The following is a 19695-nucleotide window of genomic DNA, read 5'->3' as shown; positions in this document are numbered from 1 at the left end:
CCACTTACATGACAACACAGGTATTATACAGGGAGGTGGAGGTTTCCTCAGTGTGTCTGTTCTAATGGGTTGTTACTGAATCACATACACACTCATCTACTGGCATCAACAAATAGTGGTGTACTGTTCCCTTCATACTGGGGAACAAAACCTAATTGACAAAACCTGTTTGTTCATTGAGATTGTCGTAAATAGCTAACTAGAGCTTGACCCTTGACCAGGTGACCCTCTGGGATAGTCACTCCCACCTGTGCCATGAAAATCCAGACCTCTTGGCAGATATGTTTGTTTGTCTGCCCTATAATAGACACATAAAGATCAAAGGAACATGGCATGTGAATGAGAAATAATGCATATGTAGTCATTGACACGATATGCCATGCTATTTAGGCCATTTCTATTGATCTCTGCAGCTGTACATAGCCCATTGAGTGGCTGCTGCCAACATACTGACTCAACTCTAGCCACTTTAATAATGGAAAAATGTATGTAATAAATGTTTCACTAGCCACTTTAAACAATGCCACTATATAATGTTTGCATACCCTACATTACTCATCTCATATGCATATACTGTACTCTATACCATCTACTGCATCTTGCCTATGCCGTTCAGCCATCACTCATTCATATATCTTTATGTACATATTCTTATTCATTCCTTTACACTTGTGTGTATGAGGTAGTTGTTGTGAAATTGTTAGGTTATACTACTTGTTAGATATTACTGCATGGTCAGAACTAGAAGCACAAGCATTTCGCGAAACTCGCATTAACATCTGCTAACCATGTGTATGTGACAAATAAAATTTGATTTGATTTGTAAATCGCCCTTCCAACTACCTACCTCATCCCCATATTGTTTTTATTTACTTTGTTGCTCTTTTGCACACCAGTATTTCTACTTGCACATCATCATCTGCACATCTATCACTCTGGTGTTAATTAGCTAAATTGTAATTACTTCGCTACTATGGCCTTTTTATTGCCTTACCTCCTTACTCTATTTGCACACACTATATGTAGATTTTCCTATAGTGTTATTGACTGTACTTTTGTTTATTCCATGTGTAACTCTGTGTTGTTTTTTTGTCGCACTGCTTTGCTTTATTTTGGCCAGGTTGCAGTTGTAAATGAGAACTTGTTCTCAACTGGCCTACCTGGTTAAGTAAATGTGAATAAAAAAAACAAATTATAATAATAATAATAATTACTGTATGTAAGTACACGAAGGAGGGGCTTGCTTTAGTTTAAGTGACGTCACCCCAGCAGCCAGCGCCCCTTCCACCCAAGCCCTAACACGCTCTCCACTCGGGTTCTACAGGCGTGTACATGGTGCTTGGTAGAGCTGTCAGCCGCAATAGAAATACATATCTACTGGTATAGAGCGTTTTTTTTTTGTCGCAGTAAATTAGGGATTACATTACCAAATCAGTTCGAAGATCGACATTCTTTATTTAAACGAGCTACTCGTGTTTTGAGTATTTCAAACGGGTCCGTTTGCCGCTAGAAGAAGCAACATAAAAGGGGCGGGTGCGATTCATTACTGGCTCCAGTCCTGTGCAACACCTCAGCTAATCTGACGTTACAGTCTGGTGAGACATACTGTCACTGAGCCTGCCAGGTGAAGAGCTCATTTGGACGAACACTAGCGATGAAATAATTATTTAGGGAATTTTTATAGCTATATGTGTCTTTCCTAACACCGAGGTGTCACGCGGGTGATATTGCGCTGTCATTATTTGACTTTATTTTATTTATTTTTATATCTGTATTTATTCCATTGGCTGTTGGATAACATTAGCTTGTTAGCAAGATAGCTAGTTAAACAACAATGTCGGATAACCAGAGCTGGAATTCTTCGGGTTCCGATGAAGACGTGGAGACGTCGGAATCGGGAGTCGGGCAGCCAGTTGTTGGTGTCGCCGAGCTCGGGGGAATCATCAGCAAGGTAACTTTAACGTCTAAGCTGGTTTTAGGCTCACTCCCCCTCTTCATAAGATACAAAAATTAAACAGGTTGATGATTTGAGGGTACTTCGCCAGTACGGATGTGGGCTAGTTCCACGAAGCAGTGTTGGTTTCCCCCTCTGCTCGCATAGAGCCAACTGTGGTCGAATGTAACCGCTGAAAGGCGTCACATGAAATGTTTTCAATAGCTAACTAAACCTTATAGAATCAGGTATTGCCTGATTGATCTGATTGAAAACTGTGTGGGGTTGTCATTCTAAAGAGATTGTATGCCTGACCTGCTATCCCGAGCATGTTGAGAGCCGAATCATGTAATTAATACAACGGGTTTGGAATCTCTAACCCTGACAATTTGACTGGTAAACTCATGGGTACACTTGCAATGGCTGCCTGGTATTTCCATGGTAATGTAGAATGTTCATTCAAATTATGCTAACTAATGTGGCTCATGCAATGGAATGTATACTGAACCAAAATATAAACGTAGCATGTGAAGTGTTGGTCCCATGTTTCATGAGTTGAAATAAAAGATCCCAGAAATGTTCCATAAGCACAAAAAGCTTATTTCTCTGAGCTTTCTCTTTCTCTCATTTCTCCTTTGCCAAGATAATCCATTCACCTGACAGGTGTGGTATGGCAATAAGCTGATTTAATGGCATGATCGATACACAGGTGCACCTTGTGCTGGGGACAATAAAAGGCCACTCTAAAATGTACAGTTTTGTCACAACACAATACCACAAGATGTCTCATGTTTTCAGGGAGTGTACAATTGGTATGCTGACTCCAGGAATGTCCACCAGATCTGTTGCCAGAGAATTGAATGTTAATTTCTCAACCATAAGCTGCCTCCAATGTCGTGTTAGAGAATTTGGCAGTACGTCCAACTGGCCTCACAACTACAGACCATGTATAACGTAGCCAGCCCAAGACCTCCACATCCGGCTTCACCTGCGGGATCGTCTGAGACCAGCCACCCAGACAGCTAATATATCTGTGGGTTTGCACAAACACCAAATTAATGCACAAACTGTCAGACACCGTCTCAGGGAAGTTCATCTGGTTCTCGTCGTCCTCACCAGGGTCTTGACCTGACTGCAGTTTGGCGTCGTAACTGACTTCAGAGGGTAAATGCTCACCTTCGTTGGCCGCTGGAGAAGTGTGCTCTTCACTGATGAATCCCAGTTTCAACTGTACCAGGCAGATGGCAAACAGCGTGTATGGCGTCGTGTGGGCGAGCAGTTTGCTGATGTCAACATTGTGACAAGAGTGCCCCATGCTGGGGTTATGGTATGGACAGGCATAAGCTACACACAAGGAAAACAATTGCATTTTATAGATGGCAATTTGAATGCACAGAGATACTGTGACGAGATCCTGAGGCCCATTAATCCGCTACCATCACCTCATGTTTCAGCGTGATAATGCACGGCCCCATTTCGCAAGGATCTGTACACAATTCCTGGAAGCTGAAAATCGCCACAGTTCTTCCATAGCCTGCATACTCGCCAGACATGTCACCCATGGAGCATGTTTGGGATGCTCTGGATCGACATGTACGACAGCGTGTTCCAGTTCCCGCCAATATCCAGTATCCATTGAAGAGGAGAGGGACAACATTCCGCAGGCCACAATCAACAGTCTGATCAACTCTATGCGAAGGAGATGTGTCCCACAGCATGAGGCTAAAACTGTAAAATGAGAACTGTAAAATCTTTGAAGTTGTATTTTTGTATAGTGCATTTTATGTAATTTGTGTTGCTTCAACAAATCACAGCACAGATTGATGGGTGCGCTTTCTGCTTTTACTTCCTGCTTTGCTCCTATGGGCTAGTTGAAAGATGACAATGGGATTCTAATATACCATAACTCTGCAAAACTGGGACCAGCATTGCTAGTTAGCAGCGTTGCTAGTAGTTATCAATAAAGGTCCAATAAATGTGTATTCTAACGCTGCAAAATGGAATTATTACTTTGTCTTAACCCGTATATTTTAGACCTAGCCTAGTATGGGTGCACATAACAATGGCCGTCAGTCTTCCCATTATGCCATCATTGAGTTGAATGGGGATAACCATTCTATTTCTATGGCTTGGGAGATTATTGCACATCGTCATTCTAAACTCACTTGCACGGTCATAGTGAGCCCCTTACACATGATACATGAGTTTTAGATGGATGAACATTACATTCCTTATATTCTCTTGTTTTTATACAGCTGTGTGTGTGTGTGTGTGTGTGTGTGTGTGTGTGTGTGTGTGTGTGTGTGTGAGAAAGAGATTGTGTGAGTGCTTGCCACAGATTGTAACCTCAGATTGTTGCCACAGTAGAAGATTGCATCAAAACATTTAGTTAAGAATCGGATATGAATGTGGATGTTATAGACTTGGCCAATGAGCTCAAAGCACAGTAAGTTTATGGTTTGTGTGTTCCACTGGCTATCCTAATCACGACTCTCCCTTCCTAGTGTTTCATCACCTACTACCCGTTGTGTGATTTTTTTAAATGGTTGTTTTCATCCAATTCAAATGTCTCATTTAATGGGGGGGGGTTTCTCATATTGCTTGAATTGTCAGTGTTTCTGTTGTAGCCAACTAATGTGTCCCAGACTATCGTGCGCATCCTCATTATAACATCACTTTGTAAATTCCTCCCTCATAGTGAGGTAACTTTTTTTTTAAAATTGTACGTTCTCTCCCTTCAGTGGACTAACTACATCCACGGCTGGCAGGATCGCTGGGTGGTTCTGAAGAACAACACTCTGAGCTACTACAAGTCTCAGGACGAGAGAGAGTTCGGCTGCAGAGGGTCCCTGTGTCTCAGCAAGGCTGTCATCACTGTGAGTATGCTACCCTGTTCTATAGACCAGTGGTTCCCAACCTGAGGCGGGCCCCCTAGCAGGGTTCTACCCTGACCTTTAAAAAAAGAAGGGGGAGGAAAAAAGGGGAAAAAAATTACTACAAGGCGCACGTGTGCGTTTAAGTTGAAAAATGTAGGCGCGCGTAAAGAAATTTAGGAGCACAATAAAATATTTGAGGTAATAATTGGTTGCGCCTAAATGAGAATTCCAGGTCACACAGCAAAATATTTAGACGCATATGCTAATAAAATGGTCGTACTGTGTGTAGGCGGGGGGGAAATGGTAGAGCATCAGCAGCATTCCTCTTGTCATGTCAGTCAATGCAGACCGTAGAGAGCTATTTATAACTTGTATAAATGCCCAGATCAATTAGCCCATGTCAGCTAATGTTTTTAACCTAGGGTTTTTAGCCCATTGCTTCTGTTGTAATGTTTGAGTCACATGAACACACCCAAGAAATTCCAAAATGTGTGAAATTAGCTTTGTTGGCTGGTGGGATGTTCCCCAATGATGGAGGGGGGTCTGGCTAAGTCAGATACTTAGATGTATGCTCAGTCAGATTATATGCAATGCAGGACATGCTAGATAATATCTAGTAAAATCATCAACCATGTGTAGTTAACTCGTGATTATGATTGATTGTTTTTCATAAGATAAGTTTAATGCTAGCTAGCAACTTACCTTGGCTTACTGCATTCGCGTAACAGGCAGTCTCCTTGTGGAGTGCAACGAGAGAGGCAGGTCGTTATTGCATTGGACTAGTTAACTGCAAGGTTGCAAGATTGGATCCCCCGAGCTGACAAGGTGAAAATCTGTCGTTCTGCCCCTGAACAAGGCAGTTAACCCACCGTTCCTAGGCCGTTATTGAAAATAAGAATGTGTTCTTAATTGACTTGCCTTGTTAAATAAAGGTATAAAAATTAAACGGCAAATCGGCACCCAAAAATACAGATTTCCGATTGTTATGCAAACTTGAAATCGGCCCTAATTAATCGGCCATTCCGATTAATCGGTCGACCTCTAGTAGAGATGGAGCCAGCCGAGCAAAGATTAGGGGCACAGTGGTATCTCCTGACTCAAGCTGCCTGCCAAGTCGACACACACACAGCAGGGCACAGCGCAGCGTGTGGAAGTGCGTTTGGGTCAGAGAATGACATGACATGTCTGGCGCTGTGCAAAGATCACAATTCAGCACATACTTCTGAGCTCTTGTTTATTTCTGACTCCAGTTGAATTAGTGGGTATGTGAATGATCTGGAAGTGGTATTTTATGGACAGCGTAACAAGCTAGTGAGGGATCAGCTATTGACAACGACATACATTTTACACGCACTCTGAGATGTGCATTGGATCCAAAATGTGCCCTCTTAATCAACTGAGGAAAAACTAGCTACCAAAAGCATCTTATGGCTCAAGTTCATCGTTAGAATCATATGGTTCTAAAGATTAACTTCAACTTAAGATGCCCTGGGGAACTGGGCCCAGAGCTAAAGCTGAGTGTATGACTGAGCAGAAGAAACTGTTTTCATTTAAAAACAAAAACAACACAACTCCTGATTGCGACTTAGTGCTGGAGGGTTAGTAGCTCATCAGGTGACTGCTGGTTTCAACACACCACTCTGAGCTGGGATAAACTTAAGCCCTACTGAGACCTACTCAGATCCTTTCACAATGCGTCCTTCCTTCCTCCCTTCCTTGAAGTAATCACTGATCTAAGGCCTAGATTCAATCAGATCGAGCGTTAACCTACGATAGCCAACACAAGCATAGCGGATGTTTTGGCAGTGTTGGTGGTTTAACTGTGTTGGCGCTGTCAAATTGATGAGCAGCTGCTCTTGTGATTGTCATGAAGCTACACCCGTCCCAATCGCCTCAGAAGTTAAGAATGAGAAAGTGACAACTATAGGCCTATAGAAATAATGATGCGAAAATGGAAAATCGTTAAGCGAAATAATGAGGATTTCTATCAGCCTAATTGAGGTGTAGATTACATCTCACATTCCCGTGTTCGGACCTCGTAAACGAGGGGAAATGGGATTTTTCTTAATGCAACCCCGTGCAGCCAATGGCAATGTCCATTTTAGGTATAACACCGGGAGCCACTTGTGGATTTGACAGCTCTAACGCAGTTCCGACACCGCCAAAACAACCACTCTGTGGGTGTCGTCTCGCGTAGATCTAGCCCTAACACTATTTGATCAAGGCAAGGGGGAAAACTATCATAGCTTTTACCAATCTAGTCATGTCATCCACTGACCATAGCAGGATGATGACACGAATGAAAAAAGAGAGAATGGGTTCAAAGGTCAGGTTGTCATGGTAACCGATGAACGTTGAAGACTGATTCCTCAGGGCTTTGAACCCTGTGAACCGTCACTGTCCTGTAACTGGCAGCTCAGTGGTTTGCCAAGCACATTATCATATCCCACCACCGTGTGTACACACACACACAGCAGGATGAATGAGTGACTGTTCCCGGACTGGTCAGAGTGGTCAATCCATTCAATCTGTATTTATTCAGCTTCATCCATTCTCTACCACTGTAAATATTAACTTCCACTGTGTGTGTAATTTAGTCTATGTTCCAGACCTGGGGAGCAAACTTTCCATAACGGAAGCTTCCATTTGATCATAAGAAATCGACAATGGAAACAAACAAAACTAAAATGTTAGTGTGTGAGAGAGACACTCGTCAGTAGGGCTGTCCCTGACAAAAAAAATGTTTAACCTTATTTTTCCCATATAGACAGACACACCCAATGTGTTTGAATAAAATCGACTACATATGTATGCACTGAGCTTGTCTGATGCTTTAAGCATACTGATATATTAACTAACTAAGATGCACAAATGACTCAAGAACCAGCCCGATAGTCACACTGTTAAAAAAAAATATTACAGCGAGTGCCTGTGTGGCTGGCGCACGTTGTCTCGCTCTCCTCCCTACTGCATTGAAAAAGCACCACAGCAAGTGTTTGTGCTGAAGCTCAACATTTCAGCCAGTTAGTTTCTTTCTTATTTCTGACTGAAAGTTTGTTACCAAAATCCGTCATTTGTTTAGGAAAACCATTCCCTCAACCCTTGCTCTCTTCATGTGATATGTATGCATTGCATGCATGTGACCAATAGGCTATAGGTCAAGGCCCTATCATAATCACATCAATAAATTGGTTATAACCAAACTCCGAATACAGTAACAAGTGACAGCAAAATGGATGTAGAGGACGTGAAAAAGAAACTCAAAGCGGGCAAATGTTTACTGGTTGCTCAGGAGGGAAAGGGGACGTCAGATGTGTGAAAGAGCCTGGGCGCGAACCAAGAGCCTGGCCGCGAACCCAGAGTCTCTGGTGGCACAGCTAGCACTGCAGTGCCCTAGACCACTGCGCCACCCGGGAGGCCCTTTTTTGCAGCCTTTTAGTTAAGCATTCTAGTACAGTTAAATAGTTAACACATGGACGCAGCGGTCTAAGGCACTGCATCTCAGTGCTAGAGGCGTCACTACAGACACCTTGGTTCGAATCCAGGCTGTATCACAACCGGACGTGATTGGGAGACCCATAGGACGGCACACAATTGGCCCAGCGTCGTCCGGGTTTGGCCGGTGTAGGCTGTCATTGTAAATAAGAATTTGTTATTAACTGACTTGTTAAAGGTTAAATACATTTTTAAAAATGCAGGAGAAATCATTTTTAGTTAATTTCAGTATCACATCTTACATGCTGACCAGACCACTCACACGTCATCGCGAGCATGTTGATTTTGTCCACCCCCACCAAATGTGATCAGGACATGCAGGTTGAAATATCAAAATGAACTCTGAACCAACAATATTCATTTGGGGACAGATTGAAAAGCATTAAACATGTATGGCAATTTTATCTAGCTAGCTTGCTGTTGCTAGCTAATTTGTCTTGGGATATAAACATTGGGTTGTTATTTTACCTGAAATGCACAAGGTCCTCTACTCTGACAATTAACCTCTCTAGGGTACGTGAGACTGTAGCGTCCCACCTCTTCAACAGCCAGTGAAACTGCAGGGCGCCAAGTTCAAAACAACAGAAATCCCATAATTAAAATTCCTCAAACATACATGTATTTTACACCATTTTAGAAGTGCAATTGAACAGAGGTGCACGTGGACACGCATGTTCAGGTCATGATAGACCTTACTCATTCCTCTCTCCTTTGGCCCCACCTCACAGTAGAGGCATCAGACAAGGTTCTAACGACTGTTGACATCTAGTGGAAGCCTTAGGAAGTGCAACATTACCAATATCCCACTGTGTCTTCAATAGGAGCTGAGTTGATCATCGACCAACCTCAGATTTCCCACTTCCTGGTTGGATTTTTTTCTCACGTTTTTGCCTGCCTGATGAGTTTTGTTATACTCACAGACATCATTCAAACATTTTTAGAAACTTCAGAGTGTTTTTCTATCCAAATCTACTAATAATATGCATATTCTAGCTTTTATGGCTTTGTAGCAGGCCATTTACTCTGGGCATGCTTTTCATCCGGACGTGAAAATACTGACCCCTACCCCAAAGAAGTTAATCCACAGATAAAACGGTAAACCAAGTTTGTTTTCTAGTAATCTCTCCTCCTTCAGGCTTCTTCTTCTTTGGACTTTATATGGGGGTTGGCCACCAACTTTAAGATGCATTACCACCACCAACTGGACTCGAGTGTGGACCTCAGTTCATCTTTCAATCCCCCACGTGGGTATATGCTCCTAAAAACCTATGGAAGAAGCGGGACTTTCAGAGCCTCAAGCTTCACAAATAGAAACCAGTTCTATTTTAGCGCCTGGCTACACGGACGTTTGCGAGCATTGTGGGTGCAATGAACCAGTCGACCAAATGGGTTCAGCCCTACTCTCCAGCTAGGCAGTGGAGGACGGTTGGCAGTCAGGACAATTGGGTTCCCAGTTATTGTGACCAGGATCGAATACAATCTACTGCTCTCAGCTCTATTCAATTGAACTGATTCCATTTAGTCTGGAATACGCCGGCTTTTTCTCGCTCGGTCTCCCTCTACCTCTATATATGTCCCTTTCTATATACGTCTCTCCTTTGTGTATATAATATCTGCCCTTGCTACTCTGCATGTGGCTCTGGCGTACTCCCCTTGCCTTGAAATCACTGAGTGACTCCCAAAGAAGGTTCACACTCCCCTGTTACACAAAGTGTGTCTGTGTCTGTCACGCACTGAAGTGGAAGATGTCTGCTGCTTTGCCTGAGGCTGGTTCGGCAGGCAAAATATATATATATATATACACACACACATACACACATTGTCATTCTCCAGTGCTCAGTGATTGTCACTTGTGAGGTTAGGACATGCAGAAATGTGGCTTTACTTCCCTGTCCGTGTTAATAGACATGTTATCATGTCACAGAAAGACACCGAGGTAGATGTGTGTGTGTGTGAGAGAGGTCACAGGCTTCCGCTTCAGATGAAATCGCATCGTGCAGTGTGTGTCCGTTCCCCGAGGGAAGCAGAGAAAACAAAGATGAAAGAAACAACCCCAGGGAAAGAGGGAGAAACTCCTAGAGGAGGCTGACAATGGCTCTGTCTGCTGTCTCCGTTGCTGCTCTGCACCGATTCAATGAGCCGTGTTGGCCTAGCTTTTTCTTATCCCTCCTCTCTGGTGTGTGTGGTTAATCAGAGATTTGAGCCAGTATATCGGTTGAGTGGTCAAGCAGCACAGATCTTTGTGGATCTGCAGCATGGGCAGTTGTCTAATTCTCACTCTCGTCCTTTGCTCTCTCTCACTCATTATTTTCCCTCCCGTTCTCTCTCTCCTATATTCCTCTCTCATTCAGTGGGGGTTTCGACGTTCAGTTGAATGCTATTAAAACGTGACTGCTTATTGTCAGGCCACTGCTGAAGGTGTCTGCATGCATCATGGCATTTCTTCTTGAGGCAGGCTGAAGTCGGTAGCCGAACTCTAGGCCCATTCGTCTGTGATTGGTCAACAGTAAGGATTCTTCAGTAAAGTCTTTGTCGTTCATTTTCGTGGACATTTTTTTTTTTTTCATTTAGAAATACTACACCAAACATCTTTCTTGTAAAATTGCCCAACTAAGATCTCGCAAAACAACGTCAAAGCTCAAGAATTCTGAAATTTGTCTGACTATTTTGGGGAAGTTTGTACTGGCTATGGCGTCTCTCAATAGACAAAACGTACTATTGCCGCTTTTTTTTTTTTTCAAGTTTTTGAAGCAAATGTCTTTTAAGGGAGAATGCAAGCACACTTGATCGCATAGCCGAACTGAAGCATGCTGACTCCTTTAGCCAGTGCAAACGACTGAACAGAGAGTGTGTGTTGGTCAACCAGTTTCTGTTAGAACTGAAACCGGAGTTGCTCAAGCCCACTTGAGCCTGCTGTCCTGGCGCGCACACACCCATTCCGTCCGTTCGACATTGAGGATGAATTTGAAGGAAGCACCTTTCCTGTTGTCACTCTCGCTTTTCATAGCCTTACTAGAAAAGCAAACGTGAAAATAGTAGTCATGTAAATATTACAGCCATTCAACTAACATTGCATAACAATACCGTTATATGCAGCCACTGACTGGATGTTTTTGGCTTATGGCTTATTTATATATATATATATATATATATATATATATATATATATATATATATATACTGCTCAAAAAAATAAAGGGAACACTAAAATAACACATCCTAGATCTGAATGAATGAAATATTCTTATGAAATACTTTTTTCTTTACATAGTTGAATGTGCTGACAACAAAATCATACAAATTATCAATGGAAATCAAATTTATCAACCCATGGAGGTCTGGATTTGGAGTCACACTCAAAATTTAAAGTGGAAAACCACACTACAGGCTGATCCAACTTTGATGTAATGTCCTTAAAACAAGTCAAAATGAGGCTCAGTAGTGTGTGTGTGGCCTCCACGTGCCTGTATGACCTCCCTACAATGCCTGGGCATGCTCCTGATGAGGTGGCGGATGGTCTCCTGAGGGATCTCCTCCCAGACCTGGACTAAAGCATCCGCCAACACCTGGACAGTCTGTGGTGCAACAGATGGAGGATGGTGGATGGAGCGAGACATTATGTCCCAGATGTGCTCAATTGGATTCAGGTCTGGGGAATGGGCGGGCCAGTCCATAGCATCAATGCCTTCCTCTTGCAGGAACTGCTGACACACTCCAGCCACATGAGGTCTAGCATTGTCTTGCATTAGGAGGAACCCAGGGCCAACTGCACCAGCATATGGTCTCATAAGGGGTCTGAGGATCTCATCTCGGTACCTAATGGCAGTCAGGCTACCTCTGGCGAGCACACGGAGGGCTGTGCGGCCCTCCCAAAGAAATGCCACCCCACACCATGACTGACCCACCGCCAAACCGGTCATGCTGGAGGATGTTGCAGGCAGCAGAACGTTCTCCACGGCGTCTCCAGACTGTCACGTCTGTCGCATGTGCTCAGTGTGAACTTGCTTTCATCTGTGAAGAGCACAGGGCGCCAGTGGTGAATTTGCCAATCTTGGTGTTCTCTGGCAAATGCCAAACGTCCTGCACGGTGTTGGGCTGTAAGCACAACCCCCACCTGTAGACGTCAGGCCCTCATACCACCCTCATGGAGTCTGTTTCTGACCGTTTGAGCAGACACATGCACATTTGAGGCCTGCTGGAGGTCATTTTGCAGAGCTCTGGCAGTGCTCCTCCAGCTCCTCCTTGCACAAAGGCAGCGGTAGCGGTCTTACTGCTGGGTTGTTGCCCTCCTACGGCCTCCTCCACGTCTCCTGATGTACTGGCCTGTCTCCTGGTAGCGCCTCCATGCTCTGGACACTACGCTGACAGACACAGCAAACCTTCTCGCATTGATGTGTCATCCTGGATGAGCTGCACTACCTGAGCCACTTGTGTGGGTTGTAGACTCCATCTCAAGCACCGCCAGCATTCAAAAGTGACCAAAACATCAGCCAGGAAGCATAGGAACTGAGAAGTGGTCTGTGGTCACCACCTGCAGAACCACTCCTTTATTGGGGGTGACTTGCTAATTGCCTATAATTTCCACCTGTTGTCTATTCCATTTGCACAACAGCATGTGAAATTTATTGTCAATCAGTGTTGCTTCCTAAGTGGACAGTTTGATTTCACAGAAGTGTGATTGACTTGGAGTTACGTTGTGGTGTTTAAGTGTTCCCTTTATTTTTTTGAGCAGTGTATTCGAGTGGTCCATTTTTTTTCTTCCCCGGGACAATGGGGAATAAAATGTGTTTGTGTTTTAGGAGTTAGATGACAACAAAAGGACACTAGGTAGCCTTGCTTGTAGGAGCGTTGGGCCAGTAACCGAAAGGTTGCTTGGTCGAATCCCCGAGCTGACAAGGTAAAAATGTCATTCTACCTCTGAGCAAGGCAGTTAACCCACTGTTCCCCAGGCGCCGAAGACGAGGTTGTCGATTTAAAGGCAGGCAGCCCCCCGCACCTCTGATTCAGAGAGGTTAAATGCGGAAGACACATTTCAGTTGAAGGAATTCACTTATCCAACTGACTAGGTATCCCCCTCTCCCTTTTAAGGATCAATTCCTCAGCCCTAAAGTAGCAGACCTGGCCTTTAGCCTCGCCACTCAGAAAGCCACTAGCATCCATTATTAGCTCCAGATTTAGCTTCAGCTCTCCTCTCTGCTCCCCTCAGGGGCTTGGAGACAGACCACACAACGGGAAGGGTCTGTTGATTTGGTTCAATCTCTCTTTCTCTCTGGTTCCCTCGCTTGTTCTCCTTCCTCTCTCGTTCTTTCTCTCTCTCGTATGTTCTTTGGTTCTCTTTCTCTCTCTCACGTTCTCTTCCCCTCGTTCTTTCTTTCCTTCTCTCCCTCTTTCGCTATCTTCTCGTTCTTTCTTTTTTCTGACATTCTTTTTCTCATGTACTTTCTTTCCTCCTTTCACTCGTTCTATCTTCTACCTCTCTACATCCCCTTTTTTCTCGTTCTTTTTTTCTCTCGTTCTCATGTTTTTTTCTTTCTCGCTCTTGTTCTGCTTTGCACTCTACCTTTTTTCTCCTTCCCCCTCTCTATACATCCATCTCCCCTTCTGACTCAATGCATATTTGATAAAAACCAAGGCCATTGGCAGTGATACTCTGAGGAAGGATGGCAAAGCAGAGGTCAAGAGAGTTGACAAATGTCAATGTGTGCAAATGAAGTCTTCTCTCTGCCTACCTCAAACCCTTCAGCCTATTTATGTTGCTATTGCAGAAGGAAGCTCTTTGATGGGTTTAATCTGTCCAATGAATGGCTGAATCTGTTTTATTCAGTAATATTGTAGTTTTAGGGTGATTGGGGAGGAATAGAAGGGGCAGGGGCAATCAGGGTTGATTTTCAAGGGTTTACTAAGAGAGATTGGAGGGGAGTGAGACAGAGACCAACAGAAAACCGGAACGAAAGACAGGCTATGGGGGAGCTGTTGAAAGTGTTAGAAAGTGTTAGTTGAAACAGGAAATGGGTCTCTTCCTCCGGTCTGGTTCTCATGACATCCTGTGGGCTGATATCACAGGAGACGAGTCGTCTCTGGCCCGCTGTCCTATTTTTAAAAATTTATTCCACCTTTATTTAACCAGGTAGGCTAGTTGAGAACAAGTTCTCATTTACAACTGCAACCTGACCGAGATAAATCAAGCAGTGCGACATAAACAACAACACAGATTTACACATGGAATAAACAAACATGCAGTCAATAATACAATCGAAAAGGTCTATATACAGTGTATGCACTGTATATAGACAGTCCCGCCCTATCCTGCCCTCTCTCGTCCCCAACCTATCCTGCCCTCTCTCGTCCCCAACCTATCCTGCCCTCTCTCGTCCCTAACCTATCCTGCCCTCTCTCGTCCCTAACCTGTCCTGCCCTCTCTCGTCCCTAACCTGTCCTGCCCTCTCTCGTCCCTAACCTGTCCTGCCCTCTCTCGTCCCTAACCTGTCCTGCCCCCTCTCGTCCCTAACCTGTCCTGCCCTCTCTCGTCCCCCGCCCTATCCTGCCCTCTCTCGTCCCTAACCTGTCCTGCCCTCTCTCGTCCCCCGCCCTATCCTGCCCTCTCTCGTCCCCCGCCCTATCCTGCCCTCTCTCGTCCCCCGCCCTATCCTGCCCTCTCTCGTCCCTATCCTGCCCTCTCTCGTCCCTGTCCTGCCCTCTCTCGTCCCTGCCCTCTCTCGTCCCTGTCCTGCCCTCTCTCGTCCCTGTCCTGCCCTCTCTCGTCCCTGTCCTGCCCTCTCTCGTCCCTGTCCTGCCCTCTCTCGTCCCTGTCCTGCCCTCTCTCGTCCCTAACCTGTCCTGCCCTCTCTAGTCCCTAACCTGCCCTCTCTCGTCCCCGCCCTATCCTGCCCTCTCTCGTCCCCAACCTATCCTGCCCTCTCTCGTCCCCAACCTATCCTGCCCTCTCTCGTCCCTAACCTATCCTGCCCTCTCTAGTCCCTAACCTATCCTGCCCTCTCTAGTCCCTAACCTATCCTGCCCTCTCTCGTCCCTAACCTATCCTGCCCTCTCTCGTCCCTAACCTATCCTGCCCTCTCTCGTCCTTAACCTAACCTGCCCTCTCTGGTCCCTAACCTGTCCTGCCCTCTCTGGTCCCTAACCTGTCCTGCCCTCTCTCGTCCCTAACCTGTCCTGCCCTCTCTCGTCCCTAACCTATCCTGCCCTCTCTCGTCCCTAACCTATCCTGCCCTCTCTCGTCCCTAACCTATCCTGCCCTCTCTCGTCCCTAACCTATCCTGCCCTCTCTCGTCCCTAACCTATCCTGCCCTCTCTCGTCCCTAACCTATCCTGCCCTCTCTCGTCCCTAACCTGCCCTCTCTCGTCCCTAACCTATCCTGCCCTCTCGTTATATAGTCTTTTCCCCAGTGACCCCACCCATCTACCCTTTTAGGGTTTGAGTTTTTGTACCAGAACACAGATTTATGCTCAGTGTTGTTGTATACACCGCAGTAATACTGTCTGTGAAATGCTGGAAGTCTTGTTCATATATGTAGATATGTGGTGGGCTGCAATTGTTTAGATTGGTTTCTCTTAGGGATGTTAACAGTTTACGGTTAATTGGTTAGATGCCGAAAATACATTTGAGCGTCAAGCTTATTGGTCTATAGGATAATTTGCATAATTGAGTGGAATTAAATTGATGCGTGTTTTGTTAGTTAATCGTGTAAATTATTTATGACATTCGCACAGCATGTGTTACAGAACCTAGTAGCTGAATAATGTCACTTGTCGGACAGTGCAGCTCTCAAACAGCTGGATGCTGCTGGAGTAAAAAGTGTTCTTATTCGAAGCCCAGTCATTGTGCAACAATTCTAAATGCAATCGCATGTTAAAAACAGGTTGGGCCGGCCGCTTCAACAGCACAATGGGGAGTTTGTCTTTGGAAAGAGAGGCGTGAAAGAGGCCGTAGCCTTAAACCGGTCCTTTAGAAGTTTCAGGACTCCTCCCTGCATGCTTCAGACAGAACTTTAAAGAGAACGTTGGAGGAGAGAGTACCTAAGTATTCACTCGCGTGTTTATGTCCGTCAGCTGAGAGATCCACTCTTTGCCTCAAATCAAATTGTATTTGTCACATACACATGGTTAGCAGATGTTAATGCGAGTGTAGCGAAATGCTCTTTGCCTCTTCCAGAGGATTGAGTGTTTATTTTAACCCTGCTTCCCAGTATACCCTCCCAGTTTACCCACGCCCGGCAGCCCATTCCAAGGAGCCCTCTCACCATCGTCTCCCATTCCTAGCACCCTAGAGTAGGCTTGGGCAGAATATCGTCTTTCGGGATATTTGAAAATAGCCACGGGATGTTTTTTTTATTTTTTTTATTACCATAAATACAGTTAACTATTTCGTTGATGTTTTTCAGTACATTTTCATGTTTGTAGCTACTTTTTAAGTAAATACTTGCAGTCAACTTGTGCAATATGTAAGGAGATTGCGTTCTTCATTTCACATGTCGCATTAGTTTACATTATGAAGCTTACCGTAGTTCCCCAGAACAGTTGAGCCAGTCGTGTTTGTTTGTAAATAGCACAACGGGAGGAAGCTGGATCAGATGAGTCCATTTGTGTATTTACAGGTGTGTTTTATTTTGACAGTCGTTTTTCTTCAATAGAGTGATCAGAGAAGTACAACTGTAGTTTTCCTTCACAGAAAAGACATTAGTGCAACACATTTAGCTGGCAGCCACACAAGTAAATGAGCTTACAATTGAAAAGGTAGGGTCTATTTTTTTTAACCGATGCATGGCCATATTTCTAATGTTAATCGTAAAAATAATGAGACCAATATACATTTCCTAAAGTTAATTTTGCATCAGTCAGAGCGCTGTCTGCTGATATGCCCGTTCGTGAATCCTCATCCGAGTGGAGAAGAGTAACCGAGGCACAATCAGTCCGATGCCGAGCAGAAATTACAATAAGAAGCATTATAGATCTTTGTTTACAGAACACAGCAAGATATTTCTTGTGCTTTTTTAGCCTTTTTTTCCCCCTGTGTGAAAAAACGAATTCTGCGTTAACTAGCAAGTTTAATCTTAGGGGTCGCGTTATCTAAGTAAATATTTGAGTTAATAAGGGGACGGGGCATCATAATGTGTTAGCTTTCTGCCATGTTTGAGAAGTCAAAGCCCTTTTGGATGAGTTATCTGTACAGCTGCCACTGCTATATTTTTGATTTCCTTACGCTCCTCCCCAGTCTTCCCCGAGCAGCAGGCGGGCTCCCGAGTGGCGCAGCGGTCTAAGGCACTGCATCGCGCTCCTAGAGGCGTCACTACAGACCCTGGTTCGATCCCGGGCTTGATCACAACCTGGCTGTGATCGGGAGTCCCATAGGGCGGCGCACAATTGTCCCAGGGTTGTCCTGGTTAGGGTTTGGCCGGTGTAGGCCGTCATTGTAAAATAAGAATTTGTTCTTAATTGACTTGCCTAGCTAAATAAAGGTTGCCCTAGCGAGTCCAGGCTCCAGTACTCTTCTTCCTTCAGATAAACACAATGTCTCTCGTTCACATTCACTTGTAAATGTCCAAACTCACCAAAAATAACATTCGGTAGCTCTTATGTGTGTGTGTGTGTACATAGTCACTTTAACCACATGTACATACTACCTCAATCAGCCTGACTAACCGTTGTCTGTATGTAGCCTCGCTACTGTATTATAGCCTGTCTTTTTACTGTTTTATTTCTTTACTTGCGTCTTGTTTACCTAATACCTTTTTTTGCACTATTGGTTAGAGCCTGTAGGTAAGCATTTCACTGTAAGGTCTACACCTGTTGTATTTGACGCACGTGACAAATACACTTTGATGTATAATTTTATGAGCTGGATTGCCGGTCTTTGCAATTTGTTTATTTTCATTTGCGCTCGTTAGCATATTTAGCTAGCAGCCTCCGTGGAAATTCATTATTACTTATGCTAATTTTGTTAACATTCTGGTAATAAATGGCCAATGGGCTTTTTTTGTATTTTGAGGCCTCATGTGTGCTAAACACATGGTAATACCATAAATCTCGGGATGAGAGAAAGACGGTATTATGATATGAAAATCTGGATACCGCCCTAGCCTTGAGACCCCCTCTCTCCCCTCAAACACACAGGCTTTCTTTAAGGCTAGTGGTAGATTATTAATAAAAATAGAGAACAATAAAGGACCAAGACTGCTGCCTTGCAGAATACCACACTTTACATGTTTTACATTAGAGAAGCTTCCATTAAAGAAGACCCTCTGTTCTATTGGATAGATGGCTCTCAACCCATGATATGGTAGAGGATGTAAGGCCATAACACTTAAGTTTTTCCAATAACAGACTACGGTCAATAATATCAAAGGCTACCATTACAGCTCCCACAATCTTATCAATTTCTTTCAGCCAATCATCAGTCATTTGTCAGTGCAGTACACGATGAGTGCCCTTCTCTATAAGCATGCTGAAAGTCTGAAATTGCTCACAGACGAGGTTTTGGCTAATAGTCAGTCAATCAGTCACTGAGTGTCAGTTGGTGTGGGGCTGAGGCTACTGAGCAACACGAAGACTGGAGATTGACGTTCTGCAGAAGTTAACTTCAGTAATGGACAGCAACGTTTGAACGTGTGTTTTGTATGCCATTTACTATTGTTATTTCTCACCCAAACTGAGCATCTGGTCCTGTCCTCTCTCCCGTCCAGGTTTCAGCACAGCTAAATTAGACTCTTCCACTGAGCCCCCCATTCTATAGAGCTGATGCTGGCTGGCTGGGCTAGAATGACTCTGCCAACTCACTAAAATAGTCCCGTTCTGCTGTGATGCACACACACTCTCTCATTCCATTAGATCTGCCAGTGTGAGGTTTGGTATTGGAAGTGGGGTGTTGTAAAATAAATTGACCATCTTACGAGGTACTAGTCTGGAGGGGCTTAACATGAGTTCACCCCCAAATAAATGTGTTTTGCCGTAGCTCTCCAAGAAGGTCTGAGCCTACTGTCAGTCTTTACAATTTATGTGGGATTGAGGCATGCAGATTTCTACTAAGGAATGAATTCCAGAACAGGATTATAAAACCACTTAATTAGCCTAATGTCTGATGTTCAGAATTTGGACAGGTTTTGGTGGTAAATGAAGGAGCCATCATGTTGTAGCTTGGGGATCTGGACATTTACCTTACTCTCTATCGCTCGCTGTCCTAAACTGCCCTTGACCAAACCACACACACCCAGTCCTCTGGCTGTGATTAGCCAAGGTTTGTGACTTGGCTCCTAGACACTCTCTCTCTGACACACACACACACACACACACACACACACACAGAGCACTTATTTTAACTTAAAATATAATACATCAATAAAAATTAATTTAGCCTCAAATAAATAATGAAACATGTTC

General features: G+C 44.3%; 1 protein-coding gene across 1 annotated transcript in view; it reads left to right on the top strand.

Moving 5' to 3' along the window:
* The first annotated feature begins 1296 nt into the window (after positions 1 to 1296).
* Positions 1297 to 19695, top strand: part of LOC115147171 (ceramide transfer protein-like) — a 35440-nt gene continuing 17041 nt past the window's right edge. Inside the window, exons 1-2 of the mRNA XM_065004692.1 lie at positions 1297 to 1951; positions 4675 to 4809. Coding sequence (XP_064860764.1) covers positions 1835 to 1951; positions 4675 to 4809 — 252 coding nt within the window. The 5' untranslated portion in view covers positions 1297 to 1834. The remainder of the gene's footprint in view (positions 1952 to 4674; positions 4810 to 19695) is intronic.

This window comes from Oncorhynchus nerka, linkage group LG19, assembly GCF_034236695.1.
Source record: "Oncorhynchus nerka isolate Pitt River linkage group LG19, Oner_Uvic_2.0, whole genome shotgun sequence".
NCBI lineage: Eukaryota > Metazoa > Chordata > Actinopteri > Salmoniformes > Salmonidae > Oncorhynchus > Oncorhynchus nerka.
The sequence above is the reverse complement of the archived record's forward strand: the minus strand, read 5'-3'. Positions and strand labels throughout refer to the sequence as shown.